Source organism: Gobio gobio, assembly GCF_949357685.1.
Source record: "Gobio gobio genome assembly, chromosome: 24".
NCBI classification, from domain to species: domain Eukaryota; kingdom Metazoa; phylum Chordata; class Actinopteri; order Cypriniformes; family Gobionidae; genus Gobio; species Gobio gobio.
The window spans coordinates 15465510-15491054 of NC_137120.1; the positions used below are offsets into that span (position 1 = coordinate 15465510).

General features: G+C 38.8%; 1 protein-coding gene across 1 annotated transcript; it reads right to left on the reverse strand.

The window, feature by feature from the left end:
- Nucleotides 1-679: 679 nt before the first annotated feature.
- On the reverse strand, nucleotides 680-21144 carry LOC307120157 (5-hydroxytryptamine receptor 3A; the record flags this gene model as incomplete). The annotated part of the gene is made up of 7 exons (XM_079807044.1): nucleotides 680-1516; nucleotides 1786-1977; nucleotides 4518-4728; nucleotides 4905-5080; nucleotides 5324-5493; nucleotides 9933-10039; nucleotides 20926-21144. 7 exons carry the CDS (start codon nucleotides 21142-21144, stop codon nucleotides 1206-1208), a joined length of 1386 nt encoding a protein of 461 aa, XP_079663170.1. The 3' UTR covers nucleotides 680-1205.
- Nucleotides 21145-25545: the final 4401 nt, after the last annotated feature.

The window sequence follows — 25545 nt, forward strand, 5'->3', positions numbered from 1 at the left end:
TGCCTCACATTTCAAATGGCAATTTTTTTTAAGGTCAGTTTGGCCTGTTATAGAGCAAATAAATAACAAATAAATTTGCAAGAAAAAAATGACAGATGGTCTCAGAAATTAAAAAAAAACCTCTGAATCGGTCATGAAAAATCTATAGGTAGATCTTGCCTTTCATCAAGGATGAGGTCAGGGATCTTTGGCTTGTAAAGGTTGGTGACCACTGCTTTAACGCTTGCACACTCCTGTAGCTCGTCCTGGGTCGACATTTCATTCAGCTATTTTAGTCTATAACGTTTTAAATATGGATATTTTTCTTACACAAATGTGCTACTTCGCTTCAGAAGGCCTTTATTAACCCCCCGGAGCCGTGTGGAGCAGTTATATGATGGATAGATGCACTTTTATTGACTTCAAAATCCACCCATCGGGTCAATGCCATTATAAAGCTTGGAAGAGCAAGGACTTAATATAACTCCAATTGTATTCGCCTGAAAGAAGAATGTCTTATACACCTAGGATGACTTGAAGGTGAGTAAATCATGGGCTATAATTTTCATTAATTTTACAGTAATACATTTGCAATGGAAGTTTAATGAGAGAATAACAGAAAAAGAGAAAGGGTGACCTCTAGTGACTATGTGGTGAGCTTGCTACTGAAGGAACCACCATGAAATGCATTATGTGTTTTCACAGCATTGCTTTATTACATGAAACTATTTTTGCCATACAAAACAAAATAAAACATTAAAAGAATTAAAGTAAGATGCACCAATTCTTATTTAATGACTATAGTGATTTATAAATTTTGAAGCAAATTAGAGGACAGAATGTTTATCATACGACCAGAAAAACTTCTGATCATTGAACAAGTTTTCTCTCAAGGCTTGTCTTTTTCTACCTTTATTTGTAGCATACTTCTATTGCCTTAAGCCAGAGATTTCAAATTAATTTTAGGTTAAAGGCTGGATTGGACAGAATGTCGCCTAATGTGGGCTACATTTCTTATTTGATAAACCTTGGTCCACCCATTACTAATTAAAAGCGTATAATGTTATAATTCACATGCATGAGCAACTACCAAATGCTGTGCATAATTAAACATAAAAGCTACTGTATAACAAAAGACACTGTATGAGGAGTCCATGTATGCAGTTGATCAGTTCGAGCAGTGAATTCGAGCATCTGAATTTACATGCACAGTCTTGGCCGGGACATTATGCTTTTTTGTCAAAACTATACCAGTACATCCAGAATAATAGTATGGTGAACAAGCTGACAGTGAGGAAAACAACATACAAAATGAACAGAAATCGATCAATGACCTCGCCCAAGTGTTTCCACTCCACTGAGTTCTGATCACTGGAGAAATGCTTATCAACTTGCTGGCGAATGGTGAGTAAATCTTCATGAAGCCTTCTTAGCTCCTTTAAGTCTTGCTCATCAAAAATTAGTGGTGTTTTAATGGCTTTTCTAATTTGGTGTATTTCTTTCTCAGATGAACAGGAAATTATGTCATTGGTGTTTTCTGTTGGCAGAAATAGTTTGATTTATTAATGTGATCTAAAGGTAGGTAAACACAAGATGCATCATTGATGTTGTAAATAGACATACTACATATTAAAAAAAAAAAAAAATTATGACTTTAATATATTTGATATAATCAGTATTTTACTTATTTATGTTACTGTATATGCATACATTATATACTGTCAGTTGTCCAACTGTGCTAATATTATTTGCTTTGTTTTTTTGCAGAAAATGTTTGCCTGTTTTTTCAGCCGGTATGAGACTTACTTTGAGGGGCATAATTCTGGTCAGAGGGTTTCTGGCCCAAACAAACCATTCGTGCCAGGTAATGCAGGAACAACACTTTAACCCAGTTTGGTAGAGGAGGATAGTCACTCGAGCCACAAAGAATATTAGTAACAACAATTGTCTCTAATAGACTGGCCACCATCAGCACTAAACACAGAGAGAAAAACACATCTGCAGGGAGAGAGAGGGAGACAATACCATAAGTTCCCAACCTTCAAATTAAAGTTATTGATGAATATATCAGTGGTTCTTAAACTGTCGTATAGAAGGTACACAACATGACACTAGAAATTTAAAACATTAAGCATCGCTCATGTTCAGTTTGATAAACTGAAGACCATTTTAATAGACTGTAAAATATCAGGTGGATACTTCATGACTTTTACTACTCTTGTGATACTTGATGAGCTTCAAATGACCACCATTAAAATGTTACTTCTGTTTGTTGTCTTAGAAAACCCTTTATATAAAAAGCTCCCTCTTTGTTTTATTGTATTTTTCAATGATTTTGCTCCAAATAAACTTACTAGAATAAATACCAGTCAGACTTCTGCAAAGTACATGATTACTGTATGATGAAATCAGCTAAAGCTTCAATAATATCCACCTACTGGATTTTGTTTAGAGCAGAGGAACATATTAATCAAATTTAAATAGGAAAATAAGGTTAATTTAAAAATTTATATTATATTGACACACAACTTACATTGTTGGTGTCTCTCATAAAAAGGAAAATATCGACAGAACACGAGGATTAAAAAGCAAATAAATAATAATAATGAAAAAAGTTAGATGGAACATGGTTGCCTATAGTTTGTACTTGAACGTTCTAATTTAATTATGGGTGCCTGAATAGTTTGAAAACCACTGATTATATATTTTTTATATATTTTATAGTAGGGTCCAAAAGTGAGATTCAAATTTTAATTTAAGTAAAGTTTTAAGATTTCAATAAAAAAAAAATTAAACGTCACATGAAGTGTAAAATGATCATAAAAATGTAATGTGTGTTAAGTTTGAGATATATATATATTGATATATTAGAATTCTATTAGACACACACATTATATTGCCAAAAGTTTTGGGACGTCTGCCTTTACATGCACATGAACTTTAAATTACATCCAATTCTTAATCCGTAGGGTTTAATATGAAGTTGGCCAACCCTTTACAGCTTCAACTCTTCTGGGAAGGCCATCCACAAGGTTTAGGAGTGTGTTTATGGGAATTTTTGACCATTCTTCTAGAAGCGCATTTGTGAGGTTAGGCACTGATGTTGGACGAGAAGGCCTGCCTTGCAGTCTCCGCTCTAATTCATCCCAAAGGTGTTCTATCGGGTTGAGGTCAGGACTCTGTGCAGGCCAGTCAAGTTCCTCCACACCAGACTCACTCATCCATGTCTTTATGGACCTTGCTTTGTGCACTGGTGCGCAGTCATGTTGGAGCAGGAAGGGGCCATCCCAAAACTGTTCCCACAAAGTTGGGAGCATGAAATTGTTCAAAATGTCTTGGTATGCTGAAGCACTAAGAGTTCCTTTCACTGGAAATTAAAGCTCTAGCGTAAAGTTCTGCCAGGAAGATTCAATGTTACGTCACTTATCACATCCAGACCTAACCAATCATGTCCTAATCCTCAGAGTATAAAAGAGGGTCACTAACACACACATGTCTGAGTTCACAGATGCTGACGCCAACATTTACCTCCATGCTCCCCACCACCACCAGGATGGCGCCCCTACCTTCATCTTCAGGCAGGAAATGCAGAGTCCGTTACCCTCGAGACGGGAGCTACGGAAGGGGCCTACGCCAAAGAAACACTAAATATAATAATTGCTGTTATTCTGTTAATAACTGTGTTACTTCATTGTACTCATCTGGCCTCCCGAGTCTTTCTGGTAGAAATAAGGGGCCAAGCCCAATCCCTGAAAAACAACCCCATACCATAATCCCCCCTCCAGCAAACATTAAACTTGGTACAATTCAGTCAGGCAAGGACCATTCTCCGGGGCAACCGCCAAACCCAGACTCGTCCATCAGATTGCCAGACAGAGAAGTGTGATTGGTCACTCCAGAGAACACGTCTCCACTGCTCTAGAGTCCAGTGGCGGAGTGCTTTACACCACTGCATCCAACGCTTTGCTTTGCACTTGGTGATGTAAGGCTTGGAGGCAGTTGCTCGTCCATGGAAATCCATTCCATGAAGCTCTCTATGCACTGTTCTTGAGCTAATCTGAAGGCCACATGAAGTTTGCAGGTCTGTAGCTATTGACTCTGCAGAAAGTTGGCGACTTCTGTGCACTGTGCGCCTCAGCATGCGCTGACCCCACTCTGTGATTTTACGTGGCCTACCACTTTGTGGCTGAGTTTCTGTTGTTCCCAATTGCTTCAATTTTGTTTTGATACCACTAACTAACAGTTGACCATGGAAAATTTGGTAGTGAGGAAATTTCATGAATGGACAGAGGTGGCAACCTATCACGGTACCATACTTGAATTCACTGAGCTCCTGAGAGCGACCCATTCTTTCACAAATGTTTGTAGAAGTGTCTGCATGCCTAGTGCTTGATTTTATACACCTGTGGCCATGGAAGTGATTGGAACACATGAATTCAATGATTTGGAGGGGTGTCCCAATACTTTTGGAAATATAGTGTATCACAAGTGGACTCAAGACTTTTGAACCCTGCTGTTTATATAAAGTGATATCAGACTTATTAGAGGGATGGTGTCTCCTGTAACCGGAAGCAGATCGTTCATAAGCAGAAGGAAGACGGTGTAGCCCAGGATGAGAGTCATTTTGAAGGTAGAACGGTCCACATTTTGAGGAGGCAGGAGGAAGCTGAACAGATCTATGGTAATTAGGCAGTAGCTGGGGATCAGGAGGTTCACCACATATAGAGTTGGTCTGCGCTTCAGGACAACCTAATATGTGTCAACCATTAGAACAATAAACAAAACAAAACTCAAGAAAATAGTTGAATTCTGAATTAAGAATTCTGAACTAACTATGAATTAACATCACTTAATCTTAGTAAAAAATGTCTTGCTATAACAGTATTTAGCAACTACAATATTTAGGAATTGAGGGTGATACAAACATGGTAAACAAGTTCATCCCAGCTGTCCAATCCATCCATATTAAAATATGTTGCGTTGGCATTTTTTCTGGCGATAATGTCAGTCAGTTGCCACTCCCCTTTAGTCTCCATGTACTGTAGAGATTGTTGAAAAGTGGCCTCCGCTGGTTCTGAAAATAATATCTGAATGTCTCTAACTGTAGAGGGAGAAATTAATTTGCATCAATCACAGTGGATGTAAAATTTCGAGAAATAATTTATTTTGTGAGCAAAACGCCAAGAGCACTTTTAATAGAGTTCTATATATACTATTCTGCTGAACGGCATTCACACAAATGACCTATATTTGCTTTTCTTTCCCTAGATCAGAACCAAATGTTAGCATGTTATTAATCATGATTATATATTTTAATTTACAGCCTAAAACAGTTATTACTTACTTGTGTGTTTGTATGAGCCAAATGTGTAGGTGCAGTTTTGAATATCAAATGGAAAGGTGTAGATGTCCATGTTGCAGGAGCTGATCACATGGACTGGCTGGCGATCTTCTACTTTGCCGTTGTTGTAAAGATAAACATAATAGGTCTTTGGGGCTTTGTTATCACTTATGCTGTAATCACAACAGTTGTACTTATTATTACAGTTATTGACAAGTTGTTACTAACATAGTTGATTATTAATATGGTAGAATAGTTGATTTCCTTAGTGTTTTAAGTTAATGAGTCGACTTGTCATTGTTAGATAATGCTGTTTTGCACATACTATTGTCACAATCACCCTGTTTGGCACCATTTCCCGCCACTAGTTGTCACCATAGTTACTGATTTGATTCGTCATCACTGTCAGCCGTGTTAAACACCACGTTTGTCTGTGTTTTTAAGTCCTGTGTTTTCAATTCACCGTTGTCCGGTCTCGTTCATGTATGGTTGTGTTTTGCTTGCTCTTCATTGTTTAGATTTATCTTGTGGATACTATTACGTACTGTGTGAACCTTTAATGTTCATCTTCATGCCTTCATATGCAGCATAACCGCGATGGAAGACCGGACCCAAAAAGGTGAGATAGTTATTGCGACGTGTTTTTGTTTTGCTTTGAATCAGTGTTTTTTGTATTTATTTTTTCCCTGTCACGATGGACTCTCCCTTGTTCCTTTTAATTTCCCTTGAGCAGGGAACCTGCTCACTCGAGGCACATGACAGAATTCCTTGACCTACCACATCAGTCGAATGTCCCGGACAACTGCCTTTGTTCATTCTACTTTTTAAGGATTCAACGAATTGACAAAGGCAGTTGTCCAGCGAGGGAACACGAGGGAGTTTCGCCGCATTTGTGGAGTGGGTGCTGGCATCATGTGGATTGCCTTCCAGAGTCTGACTTCTCGACGACGACACCAACCCCACTCCCAATCTAGTGCCCAGCCAGGAATCTCCAGACAGCGAGGGACGGCAGTGACCATGACGCAGAAGCCAGCGATTAAAAGAACGACTGAGCTAGACAACGCCACAGAGCTGGAGCCTTGCGTGTCTGACCAGGTGTGCGAGCCAGCTGCATCATCCGTCGCTGAGGGAGCTTGTGATGAGTGTAGGATGGAACCCCGCCCACACTCCCGACACTGAGAGTGAGTTTCTAGCTTGCATTATGAATTATTTCTGAATTATTATGAGTTATTTTGATTTTGGTGAGGAAGATCCCCTATTCTGTTTAATTCAACCTGATCCTATCTGTTCTATTTTGAACTCACTGGTCTGCCCAGCCTCCCTCTCCACCTTCTTTCCAGACTTTTGACCAGAATTTTTAGTTTTTTGCCAGTCCCTTTGTTCCTCCTCAGTCCTTTCTCCAGCCCTCGGCCACGAATACTACCCAGCCCTCGCTGTCTCCCATCTGCCCCTCAGTTTTCAGTTCTGTTGTCCGGTCTGTCAGTCACTCTTTTTAGTTCCTGTCTCTATAAAGCCCCTCCTTCCAAAAAGCACAATATGCTCTGATTGGTTGGCTGGATCAGTATGTTGTGATAGGTCAACCCCTTCCAGCGTGGGTCAGAAATGTCACACCCCTTACCATAACTGTGAGTTTCAGCACATTACTAAAGCAACTCAACCAGGCCTCGTCCCTTTATTTTGTGTATGGTAGGGGTGCAAAACCGGAGGGCCACAGCCCTGCAGAGTGTATTTCCAACACACAAATCTGTAGTTTTAAGCCTGAAGGACATGATTAGCTGGATCAGGTGCATTTAATTAGGGTTGAAGCTAAAGCTGGTTGAAGCTAGTTTTTCACCCCTGGCATATGTCTTGGGCGGGAAATATTTAAATGAATAATATTGTGATGTGTTTGTTCCTGGAAACCCTCGTTCCCTTTCACTCTGTCACTCTCAGCGTCATGTCAGGGAGTGACCGGCCGAATTGGGATCTTGCTTGAGAGACCAATCCACTTTGAGTGTAACTAAATGAGCCAATGCACATTGGCATGAAAACTCTTGCATCTGACGCCCCACCCGCCGTTCGGCCTCAGTGGTGGTACAGCAACAATGGCGACAGGACGTGACGTCTCCGTTCCCTCCTTGAGGGAACGAGGGTTACATAGTTAATTGAGATATTCCCTTTCAGTCTGTAACTCTCAACGTCATGTCGGGGAGTGACCTGTCGAATTGGGATCCCTACTAAAAAGCCATTGTTGCTGGCCTACCAGTGCCCTGCATAAGCCTCGCAATCCCCCACCTGTTTGGGGCAGAAGACTTATACAGATAGAGTCAATCACTGCTGTTCCTGAAGTTACACATATGGACTGGCTTATTAGGGCAGGACAACATATGGAATGTCTCTGGGGTGGCTCCTGGTCTAGTTTTAGGGAGGAGAACTACACAGACAGAGACGGCAGAGCAGGCTCAGCCAAGGGAAAGACACTGGCTAGCAGACAGGGTAGCCATACCGTGAAAAAATACACATATGGGATCGTCGCAGGGATCACAACATATGGGCACCCAGCCTAGCACAGGTTCCACCAATGCATACGAGTGTTAGGCCTGGCGTCAGACACTCAGCTATGTCTGACTGCAGAGGGTGATGGAGAAATTTTACAGAGTTCGGCAACCGGGGAACTTACTGGAGCAAATAAGTGCACATATCCAGTCTACAAGAGGGGATTGGTGCAGCAGCTGACACTGAATGGGTTCCTAGCACTACTGGCCACTTGGGGCGAGTACTCAGGAGGATACCAGTTCTACACAAAGGTTATAAAACCCAGCGAACATGTTGGGTGTCGCCCAGCCTGCAGCTCTACATATACAGTATCTGTCAGCGAGGCACCTTGAGCCATTGCTCAGGAGGAACCTTGAGCACATATCCGAGCCAGGGTCTCAGGATGATGTGAAAATCAGCCGGCCCAAATTCCAGGCACGATTCGTTGACCGAAAATGCTTGCAGGTCCCTTACCCTCTTGATGGAAGCCAATGCAGTTAGGCATACTGTTTTCATTGACAGGATTATTAACTCAGCTGACTGTAAAGGTTCAAGGGGTGGCCTCTGAAGTGCTCTAAGCACCAGAGACAAGTCCCAAGAGGGTATAGAGCTAGGTCAAGGAGGATTTAACCTCCTCGTACCCCTCAGGAACCTGACGATCAGGTCGTGCTTTCCTATGGACTTACCCTCAACTGCATTGTGATGCGCGGTAATCGTGGCAACAAACACTTTCAGGGTGGAGGGAGCATCCAACCCATGCTGCAGGAAGGAAAGTACCGTCCTGATGAGGCATCTCTTGGGGTCTTCCTGTTGGGAAGAACACCACTCAATGAATAGGTTCCACTTCAACGCATAGAGGAACCTTGTAGAGGGGGCTCTAGCTGAAGTGATGGTGTCTATCAGCTGGACCAAACGGGGATGGAGTCTCCATTCTCCTGGAAGTGCAGGCTGTCGTGAGAGCTGCACAATTGAGCACGCCTGGGATGTGAATGGCACGAAGCGACCTCAGATGCTTCTGACTCCAAAGGAGGAGATGGCAGGCAAGTTACAACAGGCAACGGGAGCATAGACCACCGTGGCAGTTGATATACGCAACTGTCGCAATACTGCCCATATGGACCAGTACGTGCTTGACATGTAGCAGCCTTTTGAGGCGGCCCTGCACAAGACGTACTGCTAGCAACTCGAGGCAATTGATATGCAAATACAGTTGGGGATCCGTCCAAATGCTAGAGACTGCATGCCTGTTGTACGTAGCTTGGCGTCAAGCAGGTGGAGGAGCTGCGGCTGGTTGCAAGGGGAAGGCAGCAACTGGCCACTGGGGCAGGATATGCTTGATCACTTCAGTCTGCTTCTGGGCAGCCAAGAATTGCTGGGCGAAATTCTTGACCATATCGCTGAAGAGGCCGGTCTGGGAGATAGGGGAGTTTAAAAAATTTTTTTTGCCTGTCTCCCGCATATCAGACAGGTTCAGCCAGAAATGCCGTTCCTGGACCACTTACGTGGACATCGCCTGACCCAGTGAAAGTGCAGTGACTTTTGTCGCTCTTAGAGCGAGGTCCGTCGCTGTGCGCAGTTCCTGCATAACACCTGAGTTGGAACTACCCTCGTGCAATTCCTTTGGTGCTTTTGTCGGGAAAGCCCTCACTGTAATCCTCAGATCACCCATGCAATTAGCCGAAGTAGACCGTTATGATAGCCATCAGAACCACAGCTAGATCGGGGAATAGGCAAAGGGACTCCACCCCAAGTGAGGTTCTCAAGTCTCGATCTTAACACAGCAATGGTCATGTTCCTGTAGTGGGGACATGACGTGTCCACGAATGCTGCCTCAGCGTGCTTAACTCTCAAGCGAGATCCCAATTTGTCAGGTCACTCCCTGATGTGATGTCGAGAGTGACCGACCAAAAGGGAACTGAAGACTTCAATGGAGGCGTTTCAGGGAGTTCAGAAACAGTGACACTTAGAATAACTCCTTTGGAGTGACTTTGTGCTTTGTCACTTTGCAGACCTTTTTTATGCTCAAACAGCAGCATTATACACTAAAGAAAGTTATGTTATGTAAAAAAGCCAAATAGCATAATATTTTGGAACTCACAATTCATTCATGACAATATCAGGCCTCCAGAGGGTTTTTCTTGGCAGTGTGATTCTGTCTGTTCCACATTCAACAGGATCCCATTTCAAACCTTCAATATTCCAGTCCTTCAAAACGCAAATATCATCATTATTTATTATGATTAATTTTACATTTATTTAATATAAACACTTTTTAAAAACAATTTTACGACTATCAAAATAACATATTTAAGATTTTAGGAATTGAAGGCAAAGAATAAATGGCAAGTTGACAGTTCATTATAGATACGTAAAGCTCTTACAAACCACAGCCAGATAAATGTTTCCAAGATTTGAGCTTTTTCATCCTAAAAGGGAAAACATCCACAATTTATATTTAGCCATTTTAAAATTTTAATGTAATGCCACTGCATACTGGCATTTGTATCTTTGGAAAGTTCCTCACCACATTTAAAATGGCATATAATATGAAACCCAAACTGATCTTTGTAGGCGTTTTTGGATTAATAACTGGCCGCACTTCAGTTTTGTTGAAAACACTCTCTCTGAGTGCTTGTAGGAGAGACTCTGCGTTGGGTTGAGAGCAGTTTATTGTGTCTGCAGATCTCATGAGTGCAGCTGCCATAAGGGTTCAGTCCCAAAAAGAGAAGACAGTATGAAGTTAGTCATGACAGAAACAAGCTACAGTATATGCATACTAAACCATAAAGAAGTATAACAATCCTAGAGGCCATGAACGACAGGCTATTTTTATGATATGCTCATGTTTTGGATTTGATTATTGTATTGATTATCTTACATTGCATAATGAAGCAGGTGAAGATGAAGTGAGTTGTAGAAGATTTGAAATTCATTGTCTATCCTGTAATGACAATTATAAACATTTGTTTCTTTATTCATGAAACAATCAAATCTGCAATAAATCAATAAGAAGGTGTCAATGATCTAACAACAGTTTCACCAGACCAGTCCTTGATAAATGTATATGTATATATTTGCAGCACAGAAAGGTCCAATTAGTACATTGGACTCACACCAGTTTGCCTACCGCAGCAATAGGAGCACAGAGGATGCCGTTTCCATGGCACTGCACTCTGTGCTCACTCACCTGGACAATAAAAACACTTACGCACGTATGCTGTTTGTTGACTTCAGCTCAGCATTCAACACTGTCATCCCAACAAAGTTAATAGCCAAACTTGGAGACCTGGGCATCAATACCTCAATGTGTAACTGGATTTTGGACTTCCTAACTGACAGACCCCAGAATGTTCGTTCAGGATTCACCTGCTCCACATCCATCACTCTTAACACTGGTGTACCACAGGGCTGTGTGCTAAGCCCGTTTCTCTACTCCCTCTTCACCGCCGATTGCAAGCCTGTGTATGGATCTAATTCTATCATCAAGTTTGCGGACGACACAACGGTGATTGGTCTCATCAGCAACAACGATGAGACTGCCTATAGGGAGGAGATCCAGCACCTGGCCACATGGTGCACCGAAAATAACCTGCTCCTCAACACCACCAAAACGAAGGAGCTCATCGTGGACTTCAGGAAGGAGTCAAGAGGCACACACAACACCATCCACATCAATGGAATGGCTGTTGAACGTGTCTCCAGTTTCAAGTTCCTGGGGATCCACATCTCGGCGGACATGTCGTGGACGACCAACACCTCCAGCCTGGTCAAGAAGGCTCACCAGCGCCTCTTCTTCCTGAGGACACTGAGGAAGAATCAGCTCTCTGCAGCTATCCTGGTGAACTTCTATCGCTGCGCAATAGAAAGCATCCTGACCAACTGTGTGGCAGTATGGTATGGGAGCTGCTCTGTTGCGGAGCGCAAGGCACTGCAGCGGGTGGTGAAAACTGCCCAGCGCATTACAGGGACTCCACCACCTGCCATCGAGCACATCCAGAGGAAACGCTGCCTGCATCGAGCTCGCAGCATCCTCAAGGACTCCTCTCACCCAGCCCACAGACTGTTTTCCCTCCTGCCCTCCGGCAGGCGTTTCAGGATCCACCGGACCAGGACCAGCAGACTAAAGAACAGTTTTTTCCCCAGAGCTGTCTCTTTACTGAACTCAAACCCCAGTTGATCCACTCCCCTCATATACTGATAACTCTCCTACCTCACATCCGCCTTCACTTTGTTATTTGCACTACCGACTGTTTATTACAGTAACAACTGTTTACTTGCGCATTTTGCACTACCACACCGTAACTAGATTATTCTCATTTGCACTGCCGACTGTTATTTACAATACCAACTGTTTACATTTGTATTTTGCACCGTACTTCTAACTGTAATATGCAATCACTTTCCGCTGCACTTTTACACTTTTTTTCGGATAGCTTCTGTCCATAATTTATTGCACTACCTTGATCCACTGCCATATTCCTCATTTTAGCCTAACATATCATTGTATACCTCTATCTGTAAAATTCTGTTTATAGTAATAGCCATCTGTATATTATATTATATTCATAGTACATATCCACCTGTATATTCTGTTTATAGTAATAACCATCTGTATATTATTCACTGTACATATTCACCTGTAAATTCTGTTTATAGTAATAACCATCTCTCTATTTATAGATATATTTATATATATTCAGTACATATCCATGTCCTGCACTTATGCAAACGTTGTATATCCTGCACTTGCTGCAATTGCACTTCTGGTTAGACCTAAACTGCATTTCGTTGCCTTGTACTTGTACTTGTGTAATGACAATAAAGTTGAATCTAATCTAATCTAGTAAAGTATTAAGGCTTAGACATACATGAAATGCTCTTTGTGAGTGAAACAAATGATTTTTGGTTCCGCTCTATAATGTGTCTTTACTACCATACATTGTCCGGTACAGTTTACTTATGGTGTTCATGTTGTATTGCCAAACACAGAATTTTCCGGGTTTCCGGGTTTTCACTGTTATACACTAGGGGGCGCTATTACACATCTTCCTAATGAGTACAGAATTTCCCAATCAAAACACGGGCAAAAAAGACGCAAAACAACAACAAGCGATTAGTAGTGGGAAGTTCGGATCATTTTACTGACTCGGATCTTTGAATCTCGTTCATCAAAATGAACAAATCTTTTTTCAAGTCATTTCGTTAATTCCAGCAGAATATAAATAAAATGTTACATGTTCAATTTTTCAACACATTTCATACTTTTGGAATAAAAAATAAACTATAAGCTAATGCAGCCATGACCAAACTTTGAGAAAGAAAGTATTAATTAATTGCTTAGCTGGGTCTTCAGGCTCTGTATAGTGTTGTTTTTGGCGGCCTGTTTTCATTTTAGTTTTAGTCTAGTCTTTGTGTCAAGCTGTCATTTTAGTTTTTATTAGTTTTAGTCATAGTCATACTCTTTTTAGTCTAGTCAAGTTTTAGTCGACTAAAAGTCTGAGCATTTTAGTCTTATTTTAGTCAGAATTATCTATGACTATTTTCGTCTAGTTTTAGTCGACGAAAACTGATGACATTTTAGTCAAGTTTTAGTCAATGCAAATTGTATTTTAGTCTCTTTTTAGTAATGCAATTCTATTTAACCCAGTCAATGTAGTATAAGTACGTATTATAGACAAAACCAAAATCTTCTTTTAGCCAAACCCATTTCAAACAAGGTTATCTTATTATATTATTGTTACCTTAGACTCAAGAATACATCCATTCCAGACACGGAAGACGCTCTGATTTGAAGTTACAACATATTTATTTTACCAACTAAACATGTTAAAAGGACACACACATACATTTAAATAAAATAAATAAAAACATTGAGATGTCTCTTAAGGTTTGTGGTGTTTTTTCCTGTGATTTTTGTGGCCACATTTCCACAACACCCGTTTTATTTTCCACTTCAATAAAAGTTTTTCCAAATGTCTTAATAAGAATAAATGCATATTTAATTTAATAATAGGAAAATAATATCCAAATTATTATTTAATTATTTAAATATGTATAAAATTAGACCCACATTATAGTTAAAATGTTTTTCTGTCTTGTATTTTATCTCAAAATAAAGGATGTAATTTTATTCCACATGGAAATGAGTGGAAATAAGTGAATATAGCCTCTTATTCGCTTATGAGGTATTCATAATGCTGCGGTTATTTTAACATATATAATTGCTGCCGTTATAACGGCACATTTCAAATGTTTACGTGCTTTTCTTTCTTTCTTTCTTTGAGCGGTGATGAAATATCTTGCTCTTGTAAATACTTACCAATATTTCAGTAATAAAAGTCTAGATCTTTAAAATGCATCCAGATAACAGCGAAGCACAACCGCACGGTGCTCTGCAGTGGCCAAAAAGGATATAAACCGTGAATTCTGAAGTGATTGAAAACTCAGAGATGTGGATTCAGACGGCACCCCACGACCTTGGTGTTTGTCAAACAGTAATTCAGTTAGGTAATTCGGCCGGAGATTTTTACACGGGTGGTGGGAGAAAAACACTGATATTCTGTATTAAGACGACAATAAAATCACTGACTAGCCCCTGTAAATGATGAAGACACCTTACGACCGCAGGACAAACAATTACCGTCCGAATAGGGCTTACGAACCCCGACTGGCCCGTTCACTCACCGGAGACGCCGCGCGAGTGGGGTTTGAAGAGAGTGATGTCACCTGCGTCTGCGCAGTGAGACCTGATGCAGCCCCTGAATCAGACGCACAGAAATACTGCAAAATAAAAACACGACTTTTCGTCTCGTCTCATTTTCGTCAACGAAAATGAAGAGACATTTTAGCATAGTTTTTATTTTGTGAACCACATTTAGTCTCGTTTTTATTCGTCATCGTCACATGACCAGCATTTACGTTGCGTCTCGTCTCGTTTTCGTCACGTTATAAAGGTTCGTTGACGAAGATATTTAGTCATACTTTTCGTTGACGAAAACAACACTAGCTCTGTATGCATTCTGTTAGTTCACCTCACCTCCCGATCCAAATAATTATTTCTTTTGTCACTACACATTTAATTACATCTGTTTCCAGGAAAGATAAGTTCATCTCTCGTGTCTTTGGTTTCGAGCCGTAAGTTCCGTGATCAGTGTCGGATCAGGGCTGTGACAGCCTCATATGCAATGCATGCAGTCTGGAAACAGAATTGATTAGTTCACCTCTTAAGTCTTCGAGTTCGAGTCATTCGTTTATCAAGTCCCAGCCCCAGAGGCAAGGCTATGCAGTCACCGGAAACAGAAATTATTAGAAATTAGTTAATCTCTCGAGTTTTCGGGTAAGAGTATCGTTCTTTTGTCACGTGACCGCTTCCCGGTTCAGTGTCTCACAACATATTACATTCATATTATTGACTGCATGTTGTAATATATTTATTATTATAAAATTATCAAAAGATATGTGCAATAAACATTTATGTTATGCCTATCCAGTCTGAACAACCAATGTATCCAGCCTTCATTGGAAAATCAGTTATTATACTAGCTAAACACTGAGCCAAAAAAAAAAAAAAAAACCCTACACACTTGTTTGTAAGGAAGGTTGGGAATTAACTAATTTCTGTATCCAACACGGCTGTCACGTCATGACAAAAGAACGAGACTCGTACCCGAAGACTCGAGAGATGAACTAATCATTTATGTTTCTGCATTCAGCCTATGGGGACTTGAACGAACGACTCGAACCCAAAGAATCAAGAGATGAACTAATCTTTTCTGTTTCTGGTGACTGCCTTGCCTATGCGGCTGGGACTCATAGCTGACACCAGGACTCAGTTGTTTAAAAAAATAAAATGACATGAAATTGCATGTATAGGCAAAAACAATGGCATTTATTTTTAATTCACCAATCAATTTTTAGGTTTCAAGATTTTTTTTTAAAACAAACTTATTTTAAAGATGATTCTGATCTATGTTATGAAAGATACTGTTTAACTAAATGCATTGATATACCATTTTACTTTATGCAATATGTGGGTAAAATGGCCATACTTGGATTTTCCCATTCAATACAATGTATCTATACACTGCATCTAATTTGCATATTCATGTGTTCTTGGTGCAACACGTAATGAAAAAAGAAGTTTAATAATGGGAGTAATAATTGGCAACATTTTAATAATAATAATAATATCTAATATTTCATAGGAATATTGATATGTCATTTCTTTCCCTATTCACTTTTTGTGTCTCCAAAATGCCTGATAAACATGATTTAAGTCCTGGCGTCCACTACAGTGGACATTTATTAAATCAATGCTCTGTTTTTTAACAGAAAGTCATATTTTGATTAGAAATCCCATAACATTTTCCTGAGATGTTGATTTATAACAAACAATTTGAAAATGAATCCGATTTAAATTATAATTACAAAATATTATCATATTTCCATAAGAGCTAAACATTAATGTCAGCCGTTTTTAAAGACCAAGAATAAGTTGTTGTCCTGGTGAAACCTCCAAACATTTGGTATCTCTGCAAAGCCCCGAATGTGCTCTTAATGTGAGCACCAGGTGAGCTCTTTACTTAAAACTGTGATGTTATGATGTCAGAGATATTCACTAAAATATAATGTCCACTGGACAAAAGTCTATTCCTGGGTCCCAGGAGGATATGCAAAATAACGGGATCATCAACATTAAACATAATTTAAACCAAAGCTGCTTAATGTTACTAAATTAAATGTTGACCCAACGAGCTATAGGACTGTGCAAGCATTAGGGGTGTTGATGAACTCGATCTGGCCCATCTGTGTTTGATCATCGTTCTGAATCTGATCTAGATGTAGTCTTTGACAAAAACTTGATTTTCTCAGCTTTTTGTTCAAAATGTTGCTTCTTATTCAAGTGTTGATAAAAAAAAATAATGCATCAAACTAGAATAAAATTATTATTATTTTTTTTAAAAGCAGTTCTCTTTCTTTTGATATATTGCATGACTATGGCGGTGGCTGGCAACTTTTTTTTTTAAACGAAAGAGTTAAAGAGACTCTATATAAAGTGGGATATAATTGTTGGCAAATAATACTAAGACTAACTTTATTGGAAGGCTACAAAGCAAAAAAAAAAAAGTGTTTTAAATTTTCAAATTAAATTGGATTTAAAAATGAAGTTTTTTAAGTGTTCTGAGACTTTTTGGTCTCCACTTTATATATACATATATCTTCTGTGTAAAGAAGGCTGTGAAGTGTATTAGCTTGTAGTTTTTGATAAATAATGTATAAATAATAAATAAACTACACTGTAAAAAATGCTGAATCAAATTTGAAGTAGAATCAACTTGTTTAAGTCATCAATTTACATTACATTAAACTGACTTTAAAAAATGAGTTGAATCTTGTATAACTTTCTTGTGTAACTGTATAGTTTTTTTCTTTTTTAAATGTAAAATTCATGCATCAAACAGGGTTAAACCGAGCTGCTACCATTTCTTCTCTGCTTAAGCGTAAATTCAAAGTTTTAAAACAAAACCATTAACTATCCTAATTATCGTAAGTTATAACCCCGCCTTCTTAATTGCTGAATCTTACCTTGAATATTGACAGAAGTTCTTTATCCATATATTTCTTGGTCAGTAATGTGATTATCTGTGACCCAGATAAATTTCATAATCATTTCTCAGTTTGACAGGTAATGTGCTAGATTGAATCCTATGTATCCTAAATAAAAATAACTGATTTGCTTAGGCAAATATGAATCAGTCATCTGGCTTGTGCTGGGTTGCAAACATGAACACCATTGCAAAACTCAACATTTTACATTCTGCAAATATCAGACATTTGAGACATAAGCCCAACATGCAAAATATCTAGTGTGTGTCAAAAATAAATGTGATGGTACCTGGGGTATCTGTGGTGGAACATACTTTTGCATAAAGCGGAGGTTAAGACACATGGCATTGTCTACAATTGTAGTATGGATGTGACATTAATATTGCATGGTGTGACAACAATGTGAAAGTCTTCCTTTCTCATGTCACATTTCTTTTTAATGTTTAACACAGTTTAATTGTACACTATCAATATATAACCAAATCAATTATAAATTATTATTTTTTAAACCAAACCCTTGTTGTCTCAGTCCTTGTGTGGTGCCAGACAGATGAGACCTATCTACCATTCGCAAGAGGTCCTAGGAGCACATCTGAGACCTTGGAGTCTGTCTTGAAGATGCCAGTGACACAGCGTTGAAGTTCCACTAAGAAGGGCAAAGTCTGATCAACGCAATTTTCTTTTTTAGAGTGGGTGGAAATTATAATGGTAACCGAATCCGAATAGCTCAAATTAAATGCAGAAAATCAATGTCCACTGTATGCACTAATCAAGAATGATATATTCAAATAATCTTGGGCTACTCAGATTACTCTTCCACATTTAATAAGGCTGGACGTAAAATGTATCATAATGAACAACCACAGCTATGTTTTTGACCAGCCTAATTAATCAAAACACAAATGCATTAATATTTACACATTAATAATACATCATTTACGCAAATGGATTAATACAATTCATAAATGCTTCCTGCTTGTTAGGCTGAAAAACTGACTTTTACTACACACCCATCTTTGAAAAAGTGAAAAAGTTTATTTTTCTTCTATGCAGAGTTGGTGGGATCAGTTTTAGAAACTGAAATGTTGAACTTTCAAACCTTTAAGTTAACCTTTAAAGGTCCCATGGCATGAAATTTTCATTTTATGAGGTTTTTCAACATTAATATGAGTTCCCCTAGCCTGAATATTGTCCCCAAGTGGATAGAAATGTTGATCGGTGTAAACCCGAGTTCTGGCTGTCTTTCTCTGCCTTTGAGAAAATGACAGGCCAGACCAGCCAATCCTGAAGTCGCCTGGTTTGACGTCCAAGCAGGAGCGGTTTCCTCCCTTTCCTCCGCCCAGAGAATCTGCCACGCCCATGCAAACGCTCGAGAGATCATTGCATCATTGCTTGTGAACGAGTGAACGCTGGCAGTTTCTCAGTGTTTGGATGTACAAATGAAAACAGAAGTCTTTTTTCAGTTCCTTCTGATCTGTGATCAGTGATTTCTGATGTGTAGCTAATTATTTATTAGTCGTGCACACTCAGCGGCTTCTCTCTCTCCCGACAGAACGGTGTTTTCGTGTTTTATATCTTGTGAGTCAGTGTTTTTGTACGTCCTCGTCGCGTCTATCGGTTCTAAAATGTGCATACAGTCATGAGTTTCTGCTCAACATCAGCAGAGATAAACCTCACACACGCCGAAGCTCGGCCTTCAACATCCCCGACCCCCAGTACTGCATCTGGCCCACAGCGGAGGCACCAAACGCGGCGTGAGATTAAGCAGAAGGGGGGTAAGCGTGAGCATATCCGGGCTAGCCAGCTTTCCCCACAATAAACTGGATTACATTCGATTACTGCTGTTGTGTCTTTGTTTGCGCTGTGTACTCAACGCGCGTCACTGACGCTTTTCTTTTATTTTAAAAATAATGCTATTATCAACACTTACTTTTAACTCGTTCATCTCGACAGCTGTAATGGTACTTTGCATGTGTTACAAAGTTGGTAGAATAATGATGAAGAGACGGACTCGGTGTGACTGTTTATTCAGAACTCTCAGATACAAACACAATAAACTCGCGCTGACTGACAGCGCTCTCATAACTCAGTAGTTACTATAAATAACTTTGTTAGCAATCGCTGAGCTCAGTCTCTGATACATTAGTGATGTCCGGTTCGCGAACGATCTTTCTTTTGAACCAGTTCTTTTTAGTGAACCGAATCAGTTCACCAAATCGGACTGAATCGTTCTAAACGGTTCGCGTCTCCAGTCAGCGCTGATCCATAATTTACTAAAGTTACTAACTTTCTGACATGAGTGACAGTCCCTCCGACTAGAAATAGACTAATAACCTAAAGTATATGCTGTAACTAAAACAGTTCAGACATGCTGAGAACTGATGTGAAGTGAACACAGGTCCATGCGTCTCCCTGGCAGACTCGTGCCTGCTCGTGCCTCGTTAAACCACGCCCCCTCCGCTCATATAAAATGCAAAGATGTCAGCCAATCACAACAGTGGGTGTTTTTACTGAAGTCTCACAGCAGACACGCCTCTTGAAGCAGGGCATTCAAGCCACAGGGCAAACAGCAGTAGAGAAAAAATGCCTTTTATTTCTAAATTATGACATTTTATGATGTAAAAGTCATACTAACAATATAAGTACAGCTCAGAAACATTATAAAATAATAGAAAAATGCCATGCCATGGGACCAGGGGTGGTAAAAGTACTCAAAAGTTATACTCAAGTAAAAGTATATATACCTAAATAAAAAATGACTCCAGTAAAAGTAGAAAGTCCTCCATTCAAAAATCACTTGAGTAAAAGTACAAAAGTATCCGATTTAAAATGTACTCAAGTACCGAAAGTAAAAAGTAAATATTCAAATTGACTGTAAATATCAATAATCAAAGAGAACAGTTGTTTTGGGAGTGATATGCAATGCTTTAATTGAACAAATGATAATGAAGCACCTTAACGCAGTATAGGGGTTGAACAAGCAATAGACATGTTCCATAATTAGCTGCATCAAACAAGATAAGCAACTAAGGAACATTCTATATGATTAATAGATTAAATAATCATTACATTGTTAATAGTTAAATGTGTCATATTGTATTAATTCTCTAATAGCATTCTATTAACTAATAGTGTAAATTCATGTTAATTACCACAATATTAATTTACACTATTAGTTAATATAACATGTTATTAGAGAATTAATACATGACACATTTAATTAATATCAATTCATATATCACTTAATCTATTAATCATATAGAATGTTCATTAGTTGCTTATGCAGTGATCATTAATAAATGATTTAGTCATACATTAACTCATGATCTGAGCATTAGTTAAGCATGAATTAATGCATATTAGTGTGTTACAGATACCGTTAGCTATCAATATGCGTTAGCTAACTTGACTAACCTTAACTAGCTGTTTACAAGCCACGTTTGACATTTCAATATGAAATCACTTGGCTAACAATAGTAACTCACCTCAATATGTTTCTTCAGATTTGAGGGTGAATTCTTGAAAGCTGATATTGCATTCACCCGTGGCAGGCAAAGAAGACATTTCAGCCGATATGAATCTCCCTTGACTTCAATGAATTCAAACATATCCTTGAGATATGGCCATGGATGATCTCTGTCGGGAATCTCTGGATCATTGCTGGCAGCGAGAGCTGCCCCTTCACCTGTGGTTTCTGCGGCCATCTTCGCAATGGTTAACTGACTCGATTGTGAGCGTATGCTGGCAAAGAGCTCGCCGGAGTCGCGGCGCCTCCGCGTTCTTTTTATTCAAACGAAAACCACGTTTTTCATTGGTTTGGGAAGCAAGTGTAATAAATACTTGGAGCGGGCATAGGGAAATGTATCGGAGTAAAAAGTAAACTTTTTCTTTAATATTGTAGTGGAGTAAAAGTGAAAGTAAATGCAAAAAAAATATACTCAAGTAAAGTACAGATCCCAGAAAAAAATACTTAAGTAAAGTAACGAAGTATTTTTACTTCGTTACTTACCACCTCTGCATGGGACCTTTAAATCACCCTTACAGTGCCAACCGTCTAATACACAGCACACAGCAGTGCCACACACCACCCAAATCAGCCACACCAAGGGAGGTTAGGTGTCAATGCAGGCCCGGCCCTGTACAAAGCCACTAGCACTGTAATAGAAAAAGGAGAGCAATACCACGCAAATAAAAAAATGTTAATACGCATCTATACAAAACCGCAATAAAAGAAAAACAAACAAAACATACTTTAGCGAAAGTACAACTGCAGCACAGTTATCCAATCTCCATGCTCAATCCCCAAACATGATACAAAGTTGATGCTATAAACAAAGAGCACAGATATTGACAACAAAGAAACTCTTATGTACTAATTGCATCAACTCATAACTGATCGCCTTCAATAAAACATACTGCATTTACCAGTTATTCACCGTTCCAACACGGCCGTCAGCCCATTGAAGATACTGCAGCAATAAATGTTTGACCCGCTTCCCAGACAGAGTGCAAAACTTCTCAAGTCAGCCTAAAAGAAGAAAGGGATCATTTAAGAATTAAATCAAAACGCAAGCATTCAACGCAAACAAACGGTTAATAATTCAACATACCTCTATGAAAGGGTACAGAGGCCGCATGTTCAGAAACATACCTCAGAAAAATTGTTTGAAAATGAAATTACATTTTATTTAAACATGATGTGATTTATATTTGCATTTTAATGTATTTACATTTATCTGTAATAAACCTTTTTGAAAAATCAAAAAATCTCATGCAAGTTCTCTGTGGCAGTGGTATAGAACATAATTTTGTCTTCTTCCTCAGTTTGTAAGAACAAAGTTTTAAAGTAATACATTTGCAATGGAAGTTTAATGAGAGAATAACAGAACAAGAGTGAGGATGACCTCTAGTGACTATGTGGTGAGCTTGCTACTGAAGGAACCACCACAATATGCATTGTTTTCACAGCCTTGCTTTATTGATGCAAAATGAAATATTTATGATATCAAACTCTTTTTGCCATATAAAACAAAAGAAAACATAATTAAAGTAAGATGCACCAATTCTTATTTAATGACTATAGTGATTCATAAACTCTGAAGCAAATTAGAGGACAGAATGTTTATCATAAGACCAGAATAATTTCTGATCATTGAACAAGTTTTCTCTCATGGCTTGTCTTTTTCTACCTTTATTTGTAGCATACTTCTTTTGCCTTAAGCCAGAGGTTTCAAATTAATTTTAGGTTAAAGGCTGGATTGGACAGAATGTCGCCTAATGTGGGCTAAATTTCTTATTTGATAAACCTTGGTCCACCCATTACTAATTAAAAGCGTATAATGTTATAATTCACATGCATGAGCAACTACCAAATGCTGTCTATAATTAAACATAAAAGCTACTGTATAACAAAAGACACTGTATGAGGAGTCCATGTATGCAGTTGATCAGTTCGAGCAGTGAATTCGAGCATCTGAATTTACACATGCACAGTCTTGGCCGGGACATTATGCTTTTTTGTCAGAACTGTACCCAGTACATCCAGAATAATAGTATGGTGAACAAGCTGACAGTGAGGAAAACAACATACAAAATGAACAGAAATCGATCAATGACCTCGCCCAAGTGTTTCCACTCCTCTGAGTTCTGATCACTGGAGAAATGCTTATCAACTTGCTGGCGAATGGTGAGTAAATCTTCATGTAGCCTTCTTAGCTCCTTTAAGTCTTGCTCATCAAAAATTAGTGGTGTTTTAATGCCTTTTTTGTGGTTTCTAATTTGGTGTATTTCTTTCTGAGATGAACAGGAAATTATGTCATTGGTGTTTTCTGTTGGCAGAAATAGTTTGATTTATTAATGTGATCTATAGGTAGATAAACACAAGATGCATCATTGATATGTTGTAAATAGACATACTGCATAATCTTTTTAAACTTTTGATTTTAATGTATTTGATATATTCAGTATTTTATTTATTTATGTAGATACACACATTATATACTGTCAGTTGTCCAACCGTGTTAATATTATTTGCTTGTTTTTTGCAGAAAATGTTTGCCTGTTTTTTCAGCCGGTATGAGACTTACTTTGAGGGGCATAATTCTGGTCAGAGGGTTTCTGGCCCAAACAAACCATTCGTGCCAGGTAATGCAGGAACAACACTTTAACCCAGTTTGGTAGAGGAGGATAGTCACTCGAGCCACAAAGAATATTAGTAACAACAATTGTCTCCAATAGACTGGCCACCATCAGCACTAAACACAGAGAGAAAAACACATCTGCAGGGAGAAAGGGAGACAATACCATGAGTTCCCAACCTTCAAATTAAAGTTATTGATGAATATATCAGTGGTTCTTAAACTGTGGTATAGAAGGTACACAACATGACACTAGAAATATAAAACATTAAGCATCGCTCATGTTCAGTTTGATGCCCTGAATACCATCCACCGAAAAGCATCAGGTGGATACTTCTTGACTGTTACTAATGTTGTGATACTTGATGAGCTTCAAATGACCACTATGAAAATGTTACTTTTGTTTGTGGTCTTAAAAACCCCTGACCAGTGATGGGAATAACGGCGTTACAGATAAACGGCGTTACTAACGGAATTATTTTTTTCAGTAACGAGTAATCAAACGAATTACTGTTCCTCCCGTTACAACGCCGTTAGCGTTACTGAGGGGAAAAAAAGCGGCGTTAGTCGCGTTACTATAATTGAGCGCTTTTCATCCGAACAGGCTCTCTGTCAGTCGGACCTGCAACATGTGTGTGTGTGTGTGTGTGTGCGCGCGCGCGCACCAGCCATGCGTGTTGGGGGTGGGTGCAGTGGTGCACAAACTGATGATGATTGGTGGGTGGGAGACAAGGTTGAAGTTGATAGGTTGAGTTCACACCTATTTTTTTCACGGTCTATGGTTCACACACACACACACACACACACACACACACACACACACCCACACACCAATGACGCACACGCATATGCACATTCAGCGATGGTCCAACGACTTCAAAGGTAGCTTTCGCAAACTGGAAGTATAAGCGCTACTTTTCCCTCGTTGAGGTGAAAGGTAAGAATATTTATGTAACATGCAACTTATGCCCAGGAAGAAAGAGTCTCTCCACACCGGTGGCAAGTGATTCTGAAGCGCCTCACATCATCATATGCCACAAAATTAGTGGCTAAAAACCCAGGTGATAACGTGAGCTCCACTACCAAAGGAAAGTATAGTACTGATAATATTTACACAATATTTACACTATAGTAGGCCTACTGATAATATTTACAATAATGCATTGAATTTGATAGGTGTCTCTTACATTGTCCCACAGCAACATTACAATAGTGTACATTAATGTACAATGTTTTATAATAATAATTTATTCTATTTAGTGTCCAATTCATTCATTTAACATATCTTATATTGGGGGCATCCAAGTTATTTGACATATTTGAACATTTGGAAAAAAAAAAAAGTAACGCAGTAATTACTTTCCCTGGTAATTAGTTACTTTTATAATGATGTAACTCAGTTACTAACTCAGTTACTATTTGTAAGAAGTAACTAGTAACTATAACTAATTACTTTTTTAAAGTAACGTGCCCAACACTGCCCCTGACATAGAAAATATTAAGAAAAATTAATGAATTACCTCAAGCTATGACTCTCTATTTGCTCCAAATAAACTTACTAGAATAAAAACCAGTCACACTTCTGCAAAGTACTTGATTATTGTATGGTACAATCAGCTAAAGCTTAAAAAACTCTCCACCTACTGGATATTGTTTAGAGCAGAGGAACATATTAATACATTTAAATTGGAAAATAAGAGGTTAATTAAAAAAATATGTGATGATTTATATCGATAACCTAAATGTTTGGTCTAATAAAAAGATCAATCTCAACAGAACATGAGGGTTAAAAACAAACAAATAATAATAATGAAAATGTTAGATGGAACATAGTTGCTGATAGTTGGTACTTGAACATTCTGATTTGATTAAGGGTGCCTGAATAGTTTGAGAACCACTGGTATATATTTTTTATATTTATATATATTTTGTACAAAGTACAGTAGAGTCCAAAAGTCTGAGATTCAA